The following is a 19,469-nucleotide window of genomic DNA, read 5'->3' on the forward strand; positions in this document are numbered from 1 at the left end:
GTAAGGGGCGTAACATTTCCATCACACGCTTGAGGTATTCGGCCAATCACAACGCAGTGGATAGCTGGCCAATCAGAGCACACCTCGCTTTTCAGACCGATGAGATTTGTAAAAATCGACGCGTTTCAGAAAGTCGGGGCATAGAGGAGAACAAATAATGTACAGTATGTTGAAAATAATGTTTTTAGAAGCTTAAACTGCATAAACACATTTCATTACACGAAATACACAAAATAATGTTCTTTTTAGCAACATCATATGACCCCTTTAATAACATCAAGGGAACCAGGAACACACACGTAGCGGGGATAGATGACATTCAATACCGGGAAACAATGGGCAGAACACACTTTATATACAATCTTAATCAGGGGAAGATGAGACACACCTGGAATCAAATTGGAAACAATCGACATGGGAAAACTGGGTCATGGAACACGTGGGGGAGGAAAACACAAGCCACAGGACTGACATTACTCCCCACTCCCCGAAGGCGCGTCCACGCACCACAAAACATCCAATGGATGGGCGCTCTGGAGGCCCCTCAGGACTGGCTTACACTGGACGGCAGGCCTCCAGAACGGTACACGTTCCGGGACCCATGGCGGATCAGGCAGTTCAGGGCACCATGGTGGAGCAGGCAGACTAGGAAGCCATGGCGGAGCAGGGAACTCAGGGGGCCAGGGCGGAGGTACTGCGTTTTTGGAATAAATTATTGTGATTACACTTGTCTGCCTGTTACATTTTTCTTGAAACTATATAATTGTAGGTAAATGGTTAGGGTTAGGTTGAGTAAAAGCAGAGGGTATAATGACTCAAAAACATCTATATATTGATATCTTGTAACCAATGTTTTTTTTTTAATGTTATGTAAAGTGGTTATATTTAGGTTTGAGGATAGGGTTAAGGGATCTAAAGTTTAAATGTATAAATATATTTTGATATAATTGACTTGTTAATATTTTAGATTTCTGTAACTGTAATACTGCTGATGGTTTAGATGCTGTCAGCATGTCCATGTTGTGTGTCTATCCATATTTTTTGTACCTGTAAATGTTATGTATGAATACCTACTTATAAACAATGAGAGCAGGCTGGTCCAGTCAGTCATGTGTCAGTGGCTGAATATGTCACATCAGTGAGGTCTACTGAAGCACGTCCTCTCTTTGAGAACTGATTAACCTTCCTGCTCTCCACACGCCTCAAAGCCTCTCAACTGTATGAGAGCTGCTGATCCACAGCTTCTTCAGAAGCATCACTACATGCAGGTCTGCATTTATTATGCTTCACCTTCCGTCTGTTTGACAGCAATCTTTGTTGAATTTTCATTATTTGCTTTTTTGTCCTCTTGTTGACAATTGAGGACATGTACTCATGAGCAAATAATTCTGAGGTAGTGTTTAGTTGATTGGGCCATCAGTAATTTGTAATGATGGATACAGTGATTATGTAACTGAGTCGTCACCTGCATTCTGTGGAGCATTTGCCTGAAAATATTTTATTGTGACAGTCAGTTTTTGAAAGGAATGACTCGTTTCCATTTGGCCATTGCATTCATTCATTTAGCATACAAGAAGTCCTGGGTAATTTGTTATACCACAGTTGCCACACATACATATTTATATGGTTATTTTCACGTCCAACCTTATGAGTACGTGAACCGTGAAAATAAACATACAAATTTATATTAAGCATAAAAATATTAAGCATCCTGATTAAAAACACCTCAAGCTGCCATTACTATTTTTTTTTAACAAATTAGAAATATTGTAGTGAAGTGATATGCAGCAGTAATGCAGTCGACACGCGTGGACCTTCTTCAGAACTTGGAGTTACAGACAATTAATCAACACCCTTAATATATCTGCCAACCAATCAGAGTAAAGAATTCAGCCTAAGAATAAGAATATTTGATTGTTTACCAAAGCCCTGTTCATCTCTGTCTTTAGTTTAGCCGAATCCATCTCATCGGTCAATCACTCAAGAAGACCATATGTGTCTACATGTGATATTCAGAGGGAATCCATCAGCTTTGGATGGCAGAGATGGTAATGAGGCAATTCATCACAGTGTAGATGATATCTGATTAAACAGATTAAGCAGTTTTTTATCTTGAAACATGTAGGTCTGTTGCTAACAGAGAAGGTCATCCCATGACAGCGTGGCCAGATATCTCAGGAATGAGCTACATTTAGCCCACTCAGCCATCAGGACCTCATGTTAAGAGCTTTTTACTCTCACGGTTTAAAGCAAGAGAAAAAGGCACTGATTACATCCGTACAAGCTCTTCATTCTCTACTCTTACAGTCAGTCCTTGCGCTGTGTTCTCTGCTAATGCCTAATGTTGTGTTTTTGAGATAATATATCTGTGGAACTTGAGTGCTACAGCGAACTTTCAGTCAACCCACTTACTAGTGCAGGAATGTGAGAGCAATGACAATGAACAATGAAGAATGTGTTTATAGCTGGAAAAGCATACCTTCCAGTAGTCCTCTGGTTTAAATCATGAACATTCTGCCTGCTCATTCATCAGGTTCTTCTTTCTGGGTTCATAGATTTGAGTTTTAATGAATAGACAATAGACTGTGTTTAGAAACATTCTTTCAGCTCTGGGGATCACTTTTAGACAGGTGAGTAAAGCACACAGCAGTGAAAATTTTGTATTAACTATTAATTGCCTTTTTGGGAAGGCCTATTAAGAGGTAACCTTTCTTGCAATGAATGCATGATTTTGTTCCTCTTTGTTTAAAATATCTAATTCTTGCTGGGGCGCTTAATCAGACTGCTGTAGTATTTATTGAAATGCACAGCTTTCATCAGAGATATCCTGATGGATAATAAACTACTTGAGTACAGATTTGTTTCTGCAAGACATGAACATCTAAAACCAAGTCACTAACTTTCTCTCTTTTTTTTATTCCATAACATGTACAGCTATAGCTACATTAACGATAATGCCCAAATCCCACTATTACATTAGTCACCACAATATCAAATCACTTGATTCCAGCGAAATTGGCTCTTATAGTGAAATGGTGAGATAATTTTCAATGGCACTTGACATGTCAATTAAGTGAATGCTAATGGTCATTGACATGCTTGACTTGTCTACTTCAATTTATATATTAATGTTGTAGGTGGTTTTAATGACAGCTCTTGAGAAAGAAAAAAGACAGAGGGTGCACAGCACAGAGAAATCTCCACAACATAACGAAATATCACAATACAACAGAAAAAGGCAGCAACACAGTGGAAACAAGCCACAACACAAAAACATTATCAAAACACAATGGAAAACAAGCCGCAACAACCAAATTGGCACAACACAAAGGAAAAAAAACAGCAACACAATGGAAACAAGCCACAACACAACAAAATGATCAAAACACAACGGAAAACAAGTCGCAACAACAAAAATTGGCACAGCACAAAGGAAAAAAGCAGCAACACAATGGAAACAAGCCACAACACAACAAAATTATCAAAACACAATGGAAAACAAGTCGCAACAACAAAAATTGGCACAACACAAAGGAAAAAAGCAGCAACACAATGGAAACAAGCCACAACACAACAAAATTATCAAAACACAATGGAAAACAAGTCGCAACAACAAAAATTGGCACAACACAAAGGAAAAAAGCAGCAACACAATGGAAACAAGCCACAACACAACAAAATTATCAAAACACAATGCAAAACAAATCGCAACACAACGAAATTGGCACAACACAACGGAAATGGTCCTATGCTTGCAAACAAATGGGCCTATATTTGCTACTTTTTGACGTGTGAGCTCCTCTTTAATAAATAAGGTGCTTTGTCTTATTAAGCACTGTTAGTGTGGAATGAGCCGATGGATTTAATGCAGGGTCTAATGATCTAACAAAATCCAAATTTTGATATCCAATATATATTTATGAACACTTGAAGTTTCTATGGGGCGATACATTATATCAGCCCATATCACGGTGCTGTTTCAATAAGTTTTTCAAGTGCAAATAGCCAGCCTTGTTGACATATAGGCTATTTACAGTAATTATGCCCACCAGTGTCTGGTTGGGCCACACAAAATTGAACATGATGCGAATTATATAACAGTTGTAGTGGCGTAGTGAGTAAGGCACATAGAAACAGCTTTTTGACGTGATCGACCCGAGTTCGAATCTGCCGTTTACCGGACTCACTCTTCTCCCTTTACCCATCAAATATTAGATCAGAAAGGCATTCCCTTTCAATGAAGAAAATATTAGAAAAGTGGAAATAATATTCATAATGAGCGTTTAATAATGAAGTATTTTGGTGTTGGGGTAGGTGTATGGAGGGCTTTTTGTCCCAATAAGGCGGCATCCATTTAATAATTTTAATAAATATAATAATTCCCACTCTACATTTGTCACGTTTCACACACGAGGAACACAGGAACGAAGGAACGAGGAAACACGGAGTAAAGTAAATCAAAAGGGTTTATTAAACAAAGGCTGGGACAGGAGGACATGGCGGAGTAGGAAACACAGGAGGTCGTGGCGGAGTAGGGAACACAGGAGGTCATGACGGGGTAGGGAACACAGGAGGCCATGGCGGAGTAGGGACCTCAGGAGGACATGGTGGTGTAGGCAGTTCAGGAGGCCATGGCAGAGCAGCCTCCCAGGCCGCGGCCTGCGCCCCCGCCTCGGCCTCTAAGGCTGGAGCCCTTCTACCTCCTCCCTGGGCTTACTTGAGGATCGGGAGCTCTTCCTGGGCTGAACTGGGGATCGGGAGCCCTCCCTGGGCTTACTTGAGGATCGGGAGCTCTTCCTGGGCTGAACTGGGGATCGGGAGCCCTCCCTGGGCTTACTTGAGGATCGGGAGCTCTTCCTGGGCTGAACTGGGGATCGGGAGCCCTCCCTGGGCTTACTTGAGGATCGGGAGCTCTTCCTGGGCTGAACTGGGGATCGGAAGCCCTTTTAATGGTCTATAAGAATTTTTAAATGATTTTAATGATTATAAACATTTATAAGCATTTGCTTATAAGCATTTGTAAAATAATTATTAAATACTATATTGACAGTGCAGTACATTTCAGTTGATTCTAACTGATTTATTCCTCATTCTAACTGATCTAACTGATGAGGAGAAAGAGTAGGCTTAAAAGATTTCTTATCCCATATATTATCCACCTAGTGGACATAGTGGACATCACAACCTTCATCTGTCAGGTAAAATGTGTGATAGTTTAAAATTTGCTGTTAGCCCCCACAGCATCAAAGATTCACGAAACTAAGCATGTTTCTTCAGAATGACTTGTTCTCCATATGTAAAAAGTTTAGGAGTTTGGACAATGCACTTTAAAGATATAAGAAAATTACTGTTTCCAATTTTACCATTAGCATTCTCAATATATTGGCATCATGTTGACAAATTATGGTGTGAATTGCATGATTGTCCTAGAAGGAGTATGCAAAAATACAGAGCCAATACAGAGTCAAATTAAAATAGCCAACTTCCTGTTGGTCGTAGCTAATGACTGTAAATTAGAAAATTTTCCGGCTTGATGAGAACAAAACCGAGTTTGGTGACTGTAGGAAAAACTGATCAAAACTGATGCAACCATATGCACATCCTGTGAAGGATACTGTATATGCAGTTTTTGCAACAACAACAAAAATCATATCACATTCACAGATTTTCATAGATGAAATGCATTTCATGATATGCTGAATCATGCACAAATACAGTAACCAGCATCATTATCTGACTCATGAAGGACAATTTATGATGGTTAAAATGAACCAAGATTGTTCTGTCTACTTAAAGGTCCCATATTGTCAAAACTGAAATTTCCTGGCTTTTTTCATGATAACTGAGGTCTAGGTGCTATGTAACTACCATATAAGTTTCAAAACAGTCAATCCACAATCAAATGCACACAGCCTGCATAAAGTAGCGGTGATTTTTCACGAACCGTTGTGACTTCCGTAAAAAGGTGACATCAGAACTACACAGTCACCGCCTTCAGTCACCACCCAGAGCACCACCCACAGTCCCACTCTCCTTTTGCCAAACCCCCAGACAACATCGCATCCATGCCATTGCTGAGGATCGGGAGCCCTCCCTGGGCTTACTTGAGGATCGGGAGCTCTTCCTGGGCTGAACTGGGGATCGGGAGCCCTCCCTGGGCTTACTTGAGGATCGGGAGCTCTTCCTGGGCTGAACTGGGGATCGGGAGCCCTCCCTGGGCTTACTTGAGGATCGGGAGCTCTTCCTGGGCTGAACTGGGGATCGGGAGCCCTCCCTGGGCTTACTTGAGGATCGGGAGCTCTTCCTGGGCTGAACTGGGGATCGGAAGCCCTTTTAATGGTCTATAAGAATTTTTAAATGATTTTAATGATTATAAACATTTATAAGCATTTGCTTATAAGCATTTGTAAAATAATTATTAAATACTATATTGACAGTGCAGTACATTTCAGTTGATTCTAACTGATTTATTCCTCATTCTAACTGATAGTAATTGAGAGGAGAAAGAGTAGGCTTAAAAGATTTCTTATCCCATATATTATCCACCTAGTGGACATCTTTAGTATTACAACCTTCATCTGTCAGGTAAAATGTGTGATAGTTTAAAATTTGCTGTTAGCCCCCACAGCATCAAAGATTCACGAAACTAAGCATGTTTCTTCAGAATGACTTGTTCTCCATATGTAAAAAGTTTAGGAGTTTGGACAATGCACTTTAAAGATATAAGAAAATTACTGTTTCCAATTTTACCATTAGCATTCTCAATATATTGGCATCATGTTGACAAATTATGGTGTGAATTGCATGATTGTCCTAGAAGGAGTATGCAAAAATACAGAGCCAATACAGAGTCAAATTAAAATAGCCAACTTCCTGTTGGTCGTAGCTAATGACTGTAAATTAGAAAATTTTCCGGCTTGATGAGAACAAAACCGAGTTTGGTGACTGTAGGAAAAACTGATCAAAACTGATGCAACCATATGCACATCCTGTGAAGGATACTGTATATGCAGTTTTTGCAACAACAACAAAAATCATATCACATTCACAGATTTTCATAGATGAAATGCATTTCATGATATGCTGAATCATGCACAAATACAGTAACCAGCATCATTATCTGACTCATGAAGGACAATTTATGATGGTTAAAATGAACCAAGATTGTTCTGTCTACTTAAAGGTCCCATATTGTCAAAACTGAAATTTCCTGGCTTTTTTCATGATAACTGAGGTCTAGGTGCTATGTAACTACCATATAAGTTTCAAAACAGTCAGTCCACAGTAAAATTCACACAGCCTGCTTAAAGTAGCTGTGATTTTTAACGAACCGTTGTGACTTCCGTAAAAAGTTGATGTCAGAACTACACAGTCACCTTCAGTCACCACCCCGAGCACCGCCCACCGTCCCACTCTCCTTTTGCTAAACCCCAGACAACATCAAGTCCATGCCATTGCTGAGCAACAACAACACGGAAACATGTCGAAAAGGTTAACTTTAACCACGAAACCAGATCGGCCGACCTGTAACGTTACACTCTCACTCAAAGGATGGACGATCTGACAGGATTGTTACTATGAGGTGGATCACATCTAATGTGTATAGTAAAGACAAACTCACTGTGTCTATCTAGTCATGATGATGTATATACATTTCAATTTCAAGCAGGCAACTATTTTTACAGCTACATTATTGTTCCAGCCACAGTTAATCACAACAATGTATATACAATTACAAATGATTAGGTCAGTTATATAGATAAATATAGGCCAGATAAATGGTCAGTTTGTTGTTTTATACACATGCACACAGACATTATTTCATACACCTCTTTGTTTTGCTGCCTCCAGCTAGCGCTGTGTCATCGGCTGACCCTAGTTAGCTGTGGTTGGCCTGGCCGTGCGTCACTCAGAACACAACAGGCCAATCAGAAGAGAGGTTCATGAATATTAATTAGACAGGCCAAAATCGACCTGTTCTCATCAGAGCTCCTGAGAAAGGAGCTGTAAAAATATATTGAGATGGTTTTTGGTACATATACTGCAAATATATATTCTTAGCACATCAAAATCTAAAATAAAACTCCAGAAATGTGTAAAATATGGGACCTTTAAGGACTGTGAGATTAAAATCAGTAGGCCTAATCACTGGGTGTTCATATGCATAGTTCACATGTATAGATAGGGGTTTTAGAAAGAAACTCATGGTCCTGTCACTTCTGTGAGTTTTTTTTTAGTCACTGGTTATAGGATCGTGACAACAATTGTGTTTAAGCTCGCACATCTGGGTTTGTGTAATTATGTGTAAATGTATACTTGACAGCAAGATTTGATTATAAACAGCTTTAGGTTTTTGTGGAGTTTTTAGAAACTCCAAGCAACAACTTTATATTACTGAATGGTAAGGTGGTCTTCTATGAAAGTTGTTACATGACAAACTACGTGACAACTCAACTATGTTCAGATTTAGAGAAAAGGGAGTGTAACAACTGATCTCACCTCAACCAGAATTCAAACTTTGTAGCCATTTCTGTCAGTTTCAGTGTTGACTTAGTTTCGTTTTGCTTTTTAAGCATAGGACAATGGTCAAAATGCTGGACAGGTTTTTGCTGACAGGGCATTTTCAAAACTGCTATGCAGTGATATTATAATATTGGTTACTGCTCATATCATAATTCTACTCCTTAATTTTTATTTTTTTTGGTTACACTTTATTTTAAGGTGTCCTTATTACAGTGTAATTATGCATTTAAGTACTGAGTAATATTAATTAACTACATGTACTTACTATATGGTTAGGGTTAGGATTTGGGTTTGGCTTAGGGTTACTCACATGTAATTATGCATAATTAATTGTTATTATAATAGTACGGTAGTATAACGTGTAACAAGGACACCTTAAAATAAAGTGTTACCTTTTTTTCTGGGGGGGCAGAAATATGTATTTTTACTGGTTTTGTCCTGAGGCAGCATTATTCATACTCCAAAATCACAGATACCAGCTTCCAGCATTGACGAGTAAACTTCAAACCATCCTGCTGCAGGATGTCATTAAATGAATCAGAAGAGAGTACAGACCTACATGGTTAGCAGGTTGTGTAAATTGAATAATGTAAATGGGATACATCAATAAATAACATGGAATGAGCACTAAAGCTTATTTAGTCACTGGATGGCATTCTGCCAGTAAATCAGAAGATAAGATATTCTTTTGGCATAGTAATAAAATTACTATAGAGGAAAGGACAGGACAAGAATAGAACCTCTTCAATTTAGATCAATGGTGGGAGATGAACCTGGACAGAGTCTTTAAACCACACTAACATCACTGAGTTACACTTTGGGAAACATATCATATATTGCGAAATCTGTCTGTTTACCAACAAGACAGCAAATGGAAACACAACAGTGTTAATAACACAACATTAACCAGATGTTACCCACTTACCCACACATGAAGTTACAGAAGACTAGAAAAACTGTGTCTGATGAAACACTATAGACTGTCTGATGTCTTGCTGCATGGACTGATGGCTACTCCTTCAGCTGATGAGAACAGATGCTCTGTTGCCTCTCAATGACCACCTGCCAGCCATCAGTCCCAGTACAGAAGTGCCTCAAGTGTCAAGGCCTCCATCATTATCTGTGGGGGTTTAGCTGATTGGGGAAATGGGGTTGCATTGCCCAGTATGGGGTTAGAATTATTTCATATTCCCAAATAAATGAAAGGAGATTCACAAACAGATTCACAAATAAAGATTCACAACAATTAAATGAATTCACAGACAAACAGAAACAAATTTATGTAAAGTTTTTGTCACAAACACAACTTTGAATTTGTTAAAACAACAAATTCAACAAAATGAATTTGTTGATTGCTTTCTGTGCATTTGTGGATCACAGCACATGTTTTTCCGACATTTCTAGCTGCTATACATGCACACAAATCCACAAATAGCTGGACTCCAATCATCGTTTACTCAAGCCAATCAGATAACAGCTACATTGACTGACCATTCGCAGCACATCATAAGAGTCATAATACAACAAACAATACAATGTTATCAAGGCTGTATAACGTTCCCTGCTGTTTCCTGTGGTGTTAAATATGGCACTGGGTGTAATGGTATGGCAACTCAGAAAGAAACAGTTGATCGCAATGTTGCATATATGTGATTGCAGAAAGCATAAATGTTTTCCTATTGTAGTTATTGGTACTCATGCCACCAGTGACAGTGTGATTTTTGGATCACCCATCTCTTAAGTTGTGGTTATAAGTACATTAGATGACCACTTCCCTTTGCTTAGTTCAGGGCACCAGTCAAGGACATTTACCATGGCGGCATGAGAACAGTCCCAATAGGGGCTGTTCAATAATTTGGAAATAATATAAACTGGAGGGAGTTGGTCAGCTGATTTATCTGAAGGTTGGTGAGATAATGTTAACTTGTAGAACTTCTTACTGTTTTAGAAACACAAAGAAGACATAAGTGTAATAAAATAATTTTTATTAACAAAAGATAAACAAGAGTTATAAACAACTACTAAATGAATAACAAGAATGTTGCTTTTCTGAGACTAATAAGTAAACAAATCAAACAAATAAATGGTATTTGTTGTTAAATTAAATCAACTATATAACATCTAACATAAATTAGAAAATCATATACTGATAATATAAAACAATGCCCGGGTCTCTGGAAAGAGGGTTGGATAAGTGATATTTACGTTCTCTGTGGTTGAGTGAGCAGTCCAGTGGTGGTGAGTGGTGACTTCTTCCACTGGTTGAACTGGGTAACAATGCAGTGGGGAAAGGAGCAGGAATCCATTTCAAGAGGCTTGAACACAAAGCGCTATGAGATGCTGATCTCCTGGAGCACCAAAGGGTCCTAAAATCTGGAACGCACAGATGAGACCCTGGAGTACGTGCAGAAGGTCCTAATATTTAGAACACGCCAATGAAAGTACCTTGAAGTGAAGGTTTGCTCGCCGGAGCTTAAACTTGCTGCAAAGGTCTGTATGTTTTCTGCCTTTCTGGGCCAGAGACTCAGAACTTGGTCAATCCGCTTTTGTCTCTCTGGGATGGAGACTCAGTATGTGCTGCATCTGTTGTTGTCCCGCTGGACGAAGACTCTGAACATATCTGGTATCTGTCATGGTGTGGCCCACCCTATATTCCTCCTGCGGAATTTGTTTGCATAGTTCAAACACAAAGTTAGAAAAGTGTCACTTACTGATGCATTATTCACTTACCAAACCACTACCAGAATACCTTTGGCAGTGTTCTGAACGCATAAAGTCAAAACACGATCAAACTGTCATGCATGCATTCATTTGTCCGTTACCAGCTAAATTTGTGTAAAATGTTTCGCTACACATCGCTGTCACTGAGGATACTTATTTCTCTGAATAAGTATGAAATGTATGTGTGGTAGTTTGCATCAGTTTTAAGGTCTGAAAACATAGTAATGAATGGATTTGGAAGATCCTTGTGGCATTTCACCCACTGCTAGCATAACAAATTCCTCATATGTGTAAACATACCTGGCAATAAAGCCCTTTCTGATTCTGATTCTGATTATTATTCTGCATGACTATATTTTAGATCCCCTTAACTCTACCCAGTACCTAAACATAACTACTACAACAACTACCTTACTTACTATCAATCAGCAGTAATTAGTCAGTAATTAACTCTTTAATAGTTAATTGTGTCCCTGGAGCACAAAAGCAGTCTTAAGACGCTGGGGTATATTTGTAGCAATAGCCAACAATACATTGTATGGGTCAAAATTATCGATTTTTCTTTTATGCCAAAAATCATTAGGATATGAGGTAAAGATCATGTTCCATGACGATATTTTGTAAATTTCCTATCGTAAATATATCAAAAATGTATTATCATTAGTAATATGCATTGCTAAGGACTTCATTTGGACAACTTTAAAGGCGATTTTCTCTTTTACTTTTGAGTATTTCGATTTTTTTGCACCCTCAGATTCCATATTTTCAAATAGTTGTATCTCAGCCAAATATTGCCTTATTCAGCTTTCAGATGATGTATAAATCTCAATTTAAAAAAATGTACCCTTATGACTGGTTTTGTGGTCCAGGGTCACAATTGTTCATATGAATTCACCAAGCTGAAGTGTTACCTTTTTTTGTTAGATCTGGCAGGTTTATTCAGGATGTTATACAGTACGTGTCTAGATGAAGTCCTGGCTGGTGTAGCTGTATTTAACAACTTTTGATGAGGTCCACACTGGTTCCTATGCAGTCATCATCAGCAGAAAAATCCCCGCACTGGATACTGATCTCCACAATGACTTTTCTGTGGTTGTTGTAGCATCTCTTGTGCAATTTGTAGATCAGTCAGTCACTCAGAAACAACCCAGTTTTGATACTTTCTGATCCAAGCTTGATCAAATTAATTAATTAATTTCTCTTCAGGCAGACAGGCTTATATACAGTAAATATTATATTAGTACATAGTGGTCAGTGTAACTGCTTGCTGCAAAACATGGTGAAATTTGGTGTTTTTAGCGTTTTGTGAGCTCTTCATGATGGCCTGCATTCAGTCTGTTAATATTGTGTTTTGTAGGTGCTATGCTGAAGTAAGGAGGACGCAGTCAGAATGGCGACCCCACAGAGTTCCAGACAGAGCAGCTATTCTTCAATCTCTGGAAAGATGTAAGTGGACTTTCATGCCTCATTATCTCTATGAAATTAAGGCATTAAAAAATAAGCAAAAGAAGTATATCACTAAACATTCCTTGGTGGCTGTTATTTTATCCACTGATAACATAAAATCAGGTGCAGCTGCTTGTAACTTGAATGTGTTTGTAACCTAAATAGTTTTACCGTTTTCGGCACTTTGTTATTCTTCTAGTGATTTACCTACAGCGGATAATGAATTGGATGTCTCGCACATTCACAAAAAATAGCTTACTTACAAAAATAAGGTGGATATGAAGAGGAAGTAGAAACACAAGCAGACAGTATTCCCATTGTAATGTGCAGTAATAGATGCTGATGTGTGTTGTTGAGAGTGAGACAGGCTCAGATTGCAGGTCAGAGTCAGTGATTACCTATGTTTGTTTGTCACTGACGGTAATCACACCAAAGTTTCTCATAAATACATGCCCAGAACATAAATATTTGTGACCTAAAATCTTTTTATTTTTTTTGTTAACGTGGTCTGCCTCCTCAAATACACATTTCAATATATATATATATATATATATATTCAGAACATATAGACACATTCACTCTCTATAAATGCATATATAAGGTGAATTTGTCGATATGTACTGAAAAGGATGAAAATATTGAAAATATATGCACTGGTTGGCAACATATTATGATTTTCTAAATTAAAAAAAAAACGGAGATAGGCAATATATGTTCTTGAGCTAACAAGGATTTTTTTTTATTCTTTTATTTTTTACTGGGGGTATATTATATGGTAAGAACAATAAGAAGAAAACAAACAAAAGCATTTCCTTTATTCAAAATGTGTAAATATAAATATGTGCTCATATGAATGAAGAGAGCAGCCTGAACTGAAGCCCGTGTGATTCACGGCTCATCGCTCCATCAGACAGCAGGTGGAGGTTTAGCAGGAAGTGAGTCTGATGCTCATTCATGTTCACGGTGATGCTGAATCATTGTGAGTTGAGCTTGCCTTCCACCCCTGATGAACAATTAGCATCGCACACACCAGTAGTTTGGACAGGTGCTTTTCTGTGCTCCACTGGACTTTCCATCTGTTTACACACACACACACACACACACACACACACACACACACACACAAGATTTACCTGTGATATAACAGCACGCCTGCACATAGTGTCAGATATGATGTCATCACAGTGCTTCACACACACACACACACACACACACACACACACACACAAGATTTACCTGTGATATAACAGCACGCCTGCACATAGTGTCAGATATGATGTCATCACAGTGCTTCAGCTCGTTTCATCTGTGATGTCACTCAAAAACAGGCCAAAAAACTCAGAATATGATTGTGTCAATATGTTAATGACAAAGAGGAAGCACTGTGAGTCAGAATAACTTCAGGACACGCATGAATAATACAGGAGCTTCGACTGACAGCTAATCCAAAAGCATCTTCCGTTTGACCAACAAGTGAAGAAATTGACATGAAGATTCAGACTTTTCTCCATATGCATCGTCTCTGAGTAGAAAATTCAATTTTTATTCTGAAAGATGATCCATTTCAAATGGTAAACATAGACACAATGTCTGACAAGAGCAGATGAATAATTGATGTCTGTTGGGAAGAAACGCATGCTTTAATCGGCCAGGATGTGGAGGTTGTAGGTGTATTGTGACATAATGTTCTTTTTTTATTCAAGCATAAGAGAAAATATAGGGCAATATTCAATTCAATATATTTGTAGTGCGTTTCTTCCCAATGCACATCTTAGAGTGAGAGAGTATAGTGTCTTACGCCTGAAGGAGGATGCTAAAGGTGACGTGGCATACGAAGAAGCAGTCACACTTTATTTTAAGGTCCACTTCTCAAAATTAACTATGGCTTTTGCCTCAATAAACTCCTAATTAATGCTTATTAATAGTTAGTAAGGTAGTTGTTAAGTTTAGGTAATGGGTAGGATTAAAAATGTATAAACTGAAGAATATGTTCATGCAGAATGTGCTGCATAAATATAAAAAAAACAGTCAATATGCTAGTAATATGCATGCTAATAAGCAACTAGTTAATAGTGAGAACTGGTCTCTATACCAAAGTGTTACTGAAGAAGCAGTGCTTTAAAAATCCCCTACTTTAAACTAGTCAAGTCAAGTCACCTTTATTTATTTAGCGCTTTATACAATACAGATCGTGTTAAAGCAGCTTTACAGTGCTTTAACTATAAAATATAAAAGACAGCTTCCAAATTCACAATCATCTTCCATAATTTCTTTGGTGATTATAAAATGTTTCATCATAGTAGAAGTTGCTATTCTGAGAGAAAGTGTGATGTGTCCTCTGAACGTAAGCAGATATATATTTTATTTTATGTTTTTTTTATATTTTTTGGTTGGTTGGTTGGTTGTTGGTCTGATTATCCAGTCATCATGACTGCAAATGTGTCTTCCTCTCTCTCTCAGGTGTGTTTACTCTGTAAATGACTCCTAGCGGAGTGCAGTGAATTATTCTGACCTCACTGTACACGGGAATAAAAGCGCAGCACTTTCTGACCCATCAATGGGTGGAAATGTAAATATTTGTGCTGTAGAACAGCTTTTCCTCCACATTCATTCAAATAAACCCATTATCATGATGATCCATTCACAAGAGGCCTTTCTCACAGAAATTGTTTGTGCTGGTTGATACTTTGTTCAAAATGGCCAGCTGTAACACACTGTAATAATATAACAGTAATTTTTAAATTTCTGCCCTGAAACAATAATCATTTTGTGTATATAATTAGACATTTTAGAGATATTGCACTTTATAACTTTCCATTTGTGAAGCATGAAAATATAAACATCAAATGTAAATATCTGACTTTTTCACATAATAAAAGCATGGATGTGGTATAAGTGTAAATCAGTCATTCTTGAGACGTGGGACAAAACAGGTCCAGCAAGGGTAACTGCTATTAGGTTTAAAAATAAAAATATTTTAAATTTTAAATGTCATGAGGGATTAATAATAGAATGTATTTAACACAATTATCACCTTCAATTTAGTTTTCTCATGAAAGTGTAATCTGCTAACACGAGAATGTGTTTTGAAATGTTAAAAACATCTTCAATGCTGTTCAAGATAAAGCTGAAATTATATTACACAGTCCAAGGTAAAAAAAAAAAAGCACATTTTGTTAAAAAAGAGAAAAGTTGGGAGGTTGTATCAAAGCATAGCTCAGTAGCTTAGCACATATAAGATACATAAATGTAGTTTAATTTGTCTGAGTACAAGGTTTTATTTTTTCAATTTTGCACCCTGTTTTGTCCCACTTCTCAAGAATGACTGAATATGCACACTGTTTTTGTTTTTCAGTGTTGGCTTCTGCACACAGTGCCAGTAAAATCTGTGGGTCGTCGCATTGACATTTGTTTCCTGTTCCACTCGTTCACTATGTGACACTCATTAGATCACATTGCCAAAGAGTTGGTGGAGAAGGGACGCTCTGGGAGACTGCTGTTTGTGTTCATTTATACTGAGGGACATTATTGTTAAATGTGCAACAGAACCAACACTATCGTTAATTAGACCCCAATTGTAAAAAAAAAAAAAAAACACTTTTGCTTGTTTATAATGGTAGTATCTGTTGTGCCATTATCTGCAATATTTTTGTTTTGTTTTGTTTTAACATTAATCTTATTATATTGTTAAAAATACTATTTTCTTTTTTGCTAATTATTTTAGTTCTAATAGAGTTTTTCCCCAACTGCTCAAATTTACAACACCTTTATTTTCCATTTAATAATATTTTATATCTGGAAATGTATTAAACTCTTGCTTGCAGTCACATCAGTCCTGACCTCTGGATTGACCTCAGGTTGATAATGAAGCAGAATCAGGGGCATAGCAACCATTATAACTGGGGGAAGTGGGGGATTTCTGTGTGCATCCCCACACTTTTTCTGATTTAATCATTACCATGCTCTACTGTGTCCTCTCTGCTTACATTAATCGGTTCTTCTACATATAGTTACATCCACATGTAAGTACAATGAAAAGAATATAAATGTAAATTGACTCTAGGCTGTGGAATATCCTTGTTTCTCAAAATCACTTAGCCAGATGCCTCTAATCAAAGTTATTTAGCACAGATGAGTGTGTTTTGTTGAGCTCCTCATATGTTTGCATAGAAAGGCTTTCTAAATTCAACATTAGCTCATTGGAAAAATGTGCCTCTACTTAAATGTTTGTAAGACTCCATACCCATGCACAAAACATGCACATACAGTTTACCTCAGTCTCTACTGAAATGAACACTAGTGTAAACATCAACAACTTTTATTCCTTTTCACACAAGCAATTACAGAGCCAGATTATCAATTAATAAAGACATATTTCATGTGGGTGGTTCCTTTCACAATACTACATAATGACGTTTCACATTTTTCATGCTTGCATCACATAAACAGCTCCATATGTTTGGCTTTTTTGACATAGTAAACTTGCCCTGTAGCTCACCTGGTACTGCATTACACTAGTGATGTAGAGCACTTGGTTATGAGTCCTGTGAAACACAAGTCACGACATAAAAGCTCAAGACTTGTAGAAGCAAGTTAAAATGGCATGGCTGCTTCAGCAAAAGCATTTGAATTCATTTGCTTTTGTTAACAGTATCAGTTAGGTTTAGTGTAGGTGCTATGTATTATGCATTAAATCATAAACCTTTCTGAGCTGCCATGGCATGTACAACAACTAACGTAATAAAACATTGCCAGATTCACTTTCTTCTCTTTCGTATAAAACTCAGTGCTTTTAACTCAGAAAGTGTGGTGATCATGCAAGAAGTAATGTAATACCATTTTGCAGAAATGCCATAGGCACATTTTTTTTTTTTTTACATATATTTACATGTATGCCCAAAGGCTTGCTAGGGTCCCACCTGTAACTTTTGATTGAAGACTAAGTTCGAGACCTCAGTTGTAAGGCTTGAATCATTTACGGGCTCTACAGTCAAAGGCTCATGTATGTACAGAAATGTACATGACCTGACATTGTCGTGTATGTCTGTGCAGCAGGATGCATGCCATACAGGTGGACTCGGTACAACGCTGGATGGAAGACTTACGGCACATGACTGAGGTGGAGTGCATGTGCGTTCTGCAGTCTAAACCCATCGGTGTGGATGAAGACACTCCAGGTGAGCTCATCGTATCCGGGGCAGGTGCCATTGGTGAGCACGTCACTCGTGATAACTTGCAGACGCTGCTGAAGAGGGCGCTGGTGGTCAGCACGGAGCTGGGGAAGATGTTCCAGCGGCTGGAGAAAGGCCGCTGGCAGCGGGTCCACAGCACAGCCATCAGGGTCAACTGTCACGTGCGCTCGCTCATCCAAGAGTACAGCACGGCCAGAAATGCCCCACCAGAAATGCAGAAGGTACGAAAGGACACATTCAGAAATAAGCAACAGATGTGTCTTCAGCATGTACAATTACATTTAAAAACATAAAGGCTTTAATCACATATAGCAAACATATTTTATTGATGACATAATCGGTTACACTGGAGTATTAGTAGACTGTTAGAATAGGGTTAGGTTTAGTAGAATTTGTTGACATACTTGCAAAGTTACTTGTAGTCAGTGGAATGTCTGTTGTGGATCATCAAAATAAAGTGTTGGCAGATATTAAGCAGTCTATTAACAGTTAACGTCTCAGGTTACGTATGTAACCATGGTTCCTCGAGGGAATGAGACGCTGCATCGGAAAACGCTTTGGGAATGCCTTCTGTGACCACGCTCTGAATCACATGTGAAATCAGTCCAATAGCTGGGCGAGACGTCACGGGCGGGTGACGTCATGGCCAGGAAGCTATAAAAGCACGTGCAGCGGAGCCGGTGTCAGGAATGAAGCAAGCGCCGGCAGGGATGCCGGAAATATGGCACCGAGACGCAGCGTCTCGTTCCCTTGAGGATCCATGGTTACATACGTAACCTGAGAGGGGAGATCAGAGGACTCGAGGCTATGTAATAGCATCCTGATCCACCACTTAGCATAAGCTTCTCTGGCCGGAGGCCTCAGCCTCAGCGCACCGCGGAGGAAACATGTAAGAAGAGGGTGTCTTCCCACTGAATGGCCACCGAGAGGGGCGTGGTAGGCCGCAATGGCCGCCACAAAGACCTCTAGGGTGGAGTGGGTCCACCCTGCAGATAAACAGGCCTGCAGGAACTCCAGAACTGTACCAAACGGGCAGTTAGCTGGGTCGGGCTGGCGGTCTCCGCAGAAGTACAGTTTCCTCATAGAGGGAGCTCTGGATTGAGGATGGTCTCAACAACCTTGGTTGAGAGACCGGAAGTTATGAGTTGTGCCTCCTCAGAGGCCACACCCACAGCTTCCACAACTCCGGGCGGCGGCGTGCCCTCCACCTGTCAGAGGAGATCTCTCCTGACAGTAATCTCCCATAGAGCGCCGTCGAGGAGAGAAATCAGGCCCGAGAACCATACTCGGCCCGGCCAGAACGGGGCTACTAACAACAGACGGGCCCCGTTCCGGCGCACTCTCTCCAGAACGCTCTCCAGTGGAGCTGGATGAGTCAAAGAGAACCAGAGGGGACAGTGCGATGTCATAAGAGTCGCAACAGGTCCACCTGAGCCTGGCCAAACACTCTCCATATCTGCTTCACCACCTCGGGGTGAAGCATCCATTCCCCGGGCCTCGGCCCCTGCCTCGATAGGATGTCTGCTCCCAAATTGAGATGCCCAGGGATGTAAACTGCTCTCAGCGAGAGAAGTTTGCCCTGGGACC

The 19,469-nt window shown here is 39.1% G+C and overlaps 1 protein-coding gene across 1 annotated transcript in view; it reads left to right on the forward strand.

Moving 5' to 3' along the window:
* The window catches only part of insc (INSC spindle orientation adaptor protein), a 98,726-nt gene that overhangs the window by 16,519 nt on the left and 62,738 nt on the right, over window positions 1–19,469 (forward strand). Inside the window, exons 2-3 of the mRNA XM_016485217.1 lie at window positions 12,602–12,690; window positions 17,743–18,103. Coding sequence (XP_016340703.1) covers window positions 12,635–12,690; window positions 17,743–18,103 — 417 coding nt within the window. The 5' untranslated portion in view covers window positions 12,602–12,634. The remainder of the gene's footprint in view (window positions 1–12,601; window positions 12,691–17,742; window positions 18,104–19,469) is intronic.

Source organism: Sinocyclocheilus anshuiensis, unplaced genomic scaffold, assembly GCF_001515605.1.
Source record: "Sinocyclocheilus anshuiensis isolate Anshui unplaced genomic scaffold, SAMN03320099.WGS_v1.1 scaffold445, whole genome shotgun sequence".
Lineage (NCBI taxonomy): Eukaryota > Metazoa > Chordata > Actinopteri > Cypriniformes > Cyprinidae > Sinocyclocheilus > Sinocyclocheilus anshuiensis.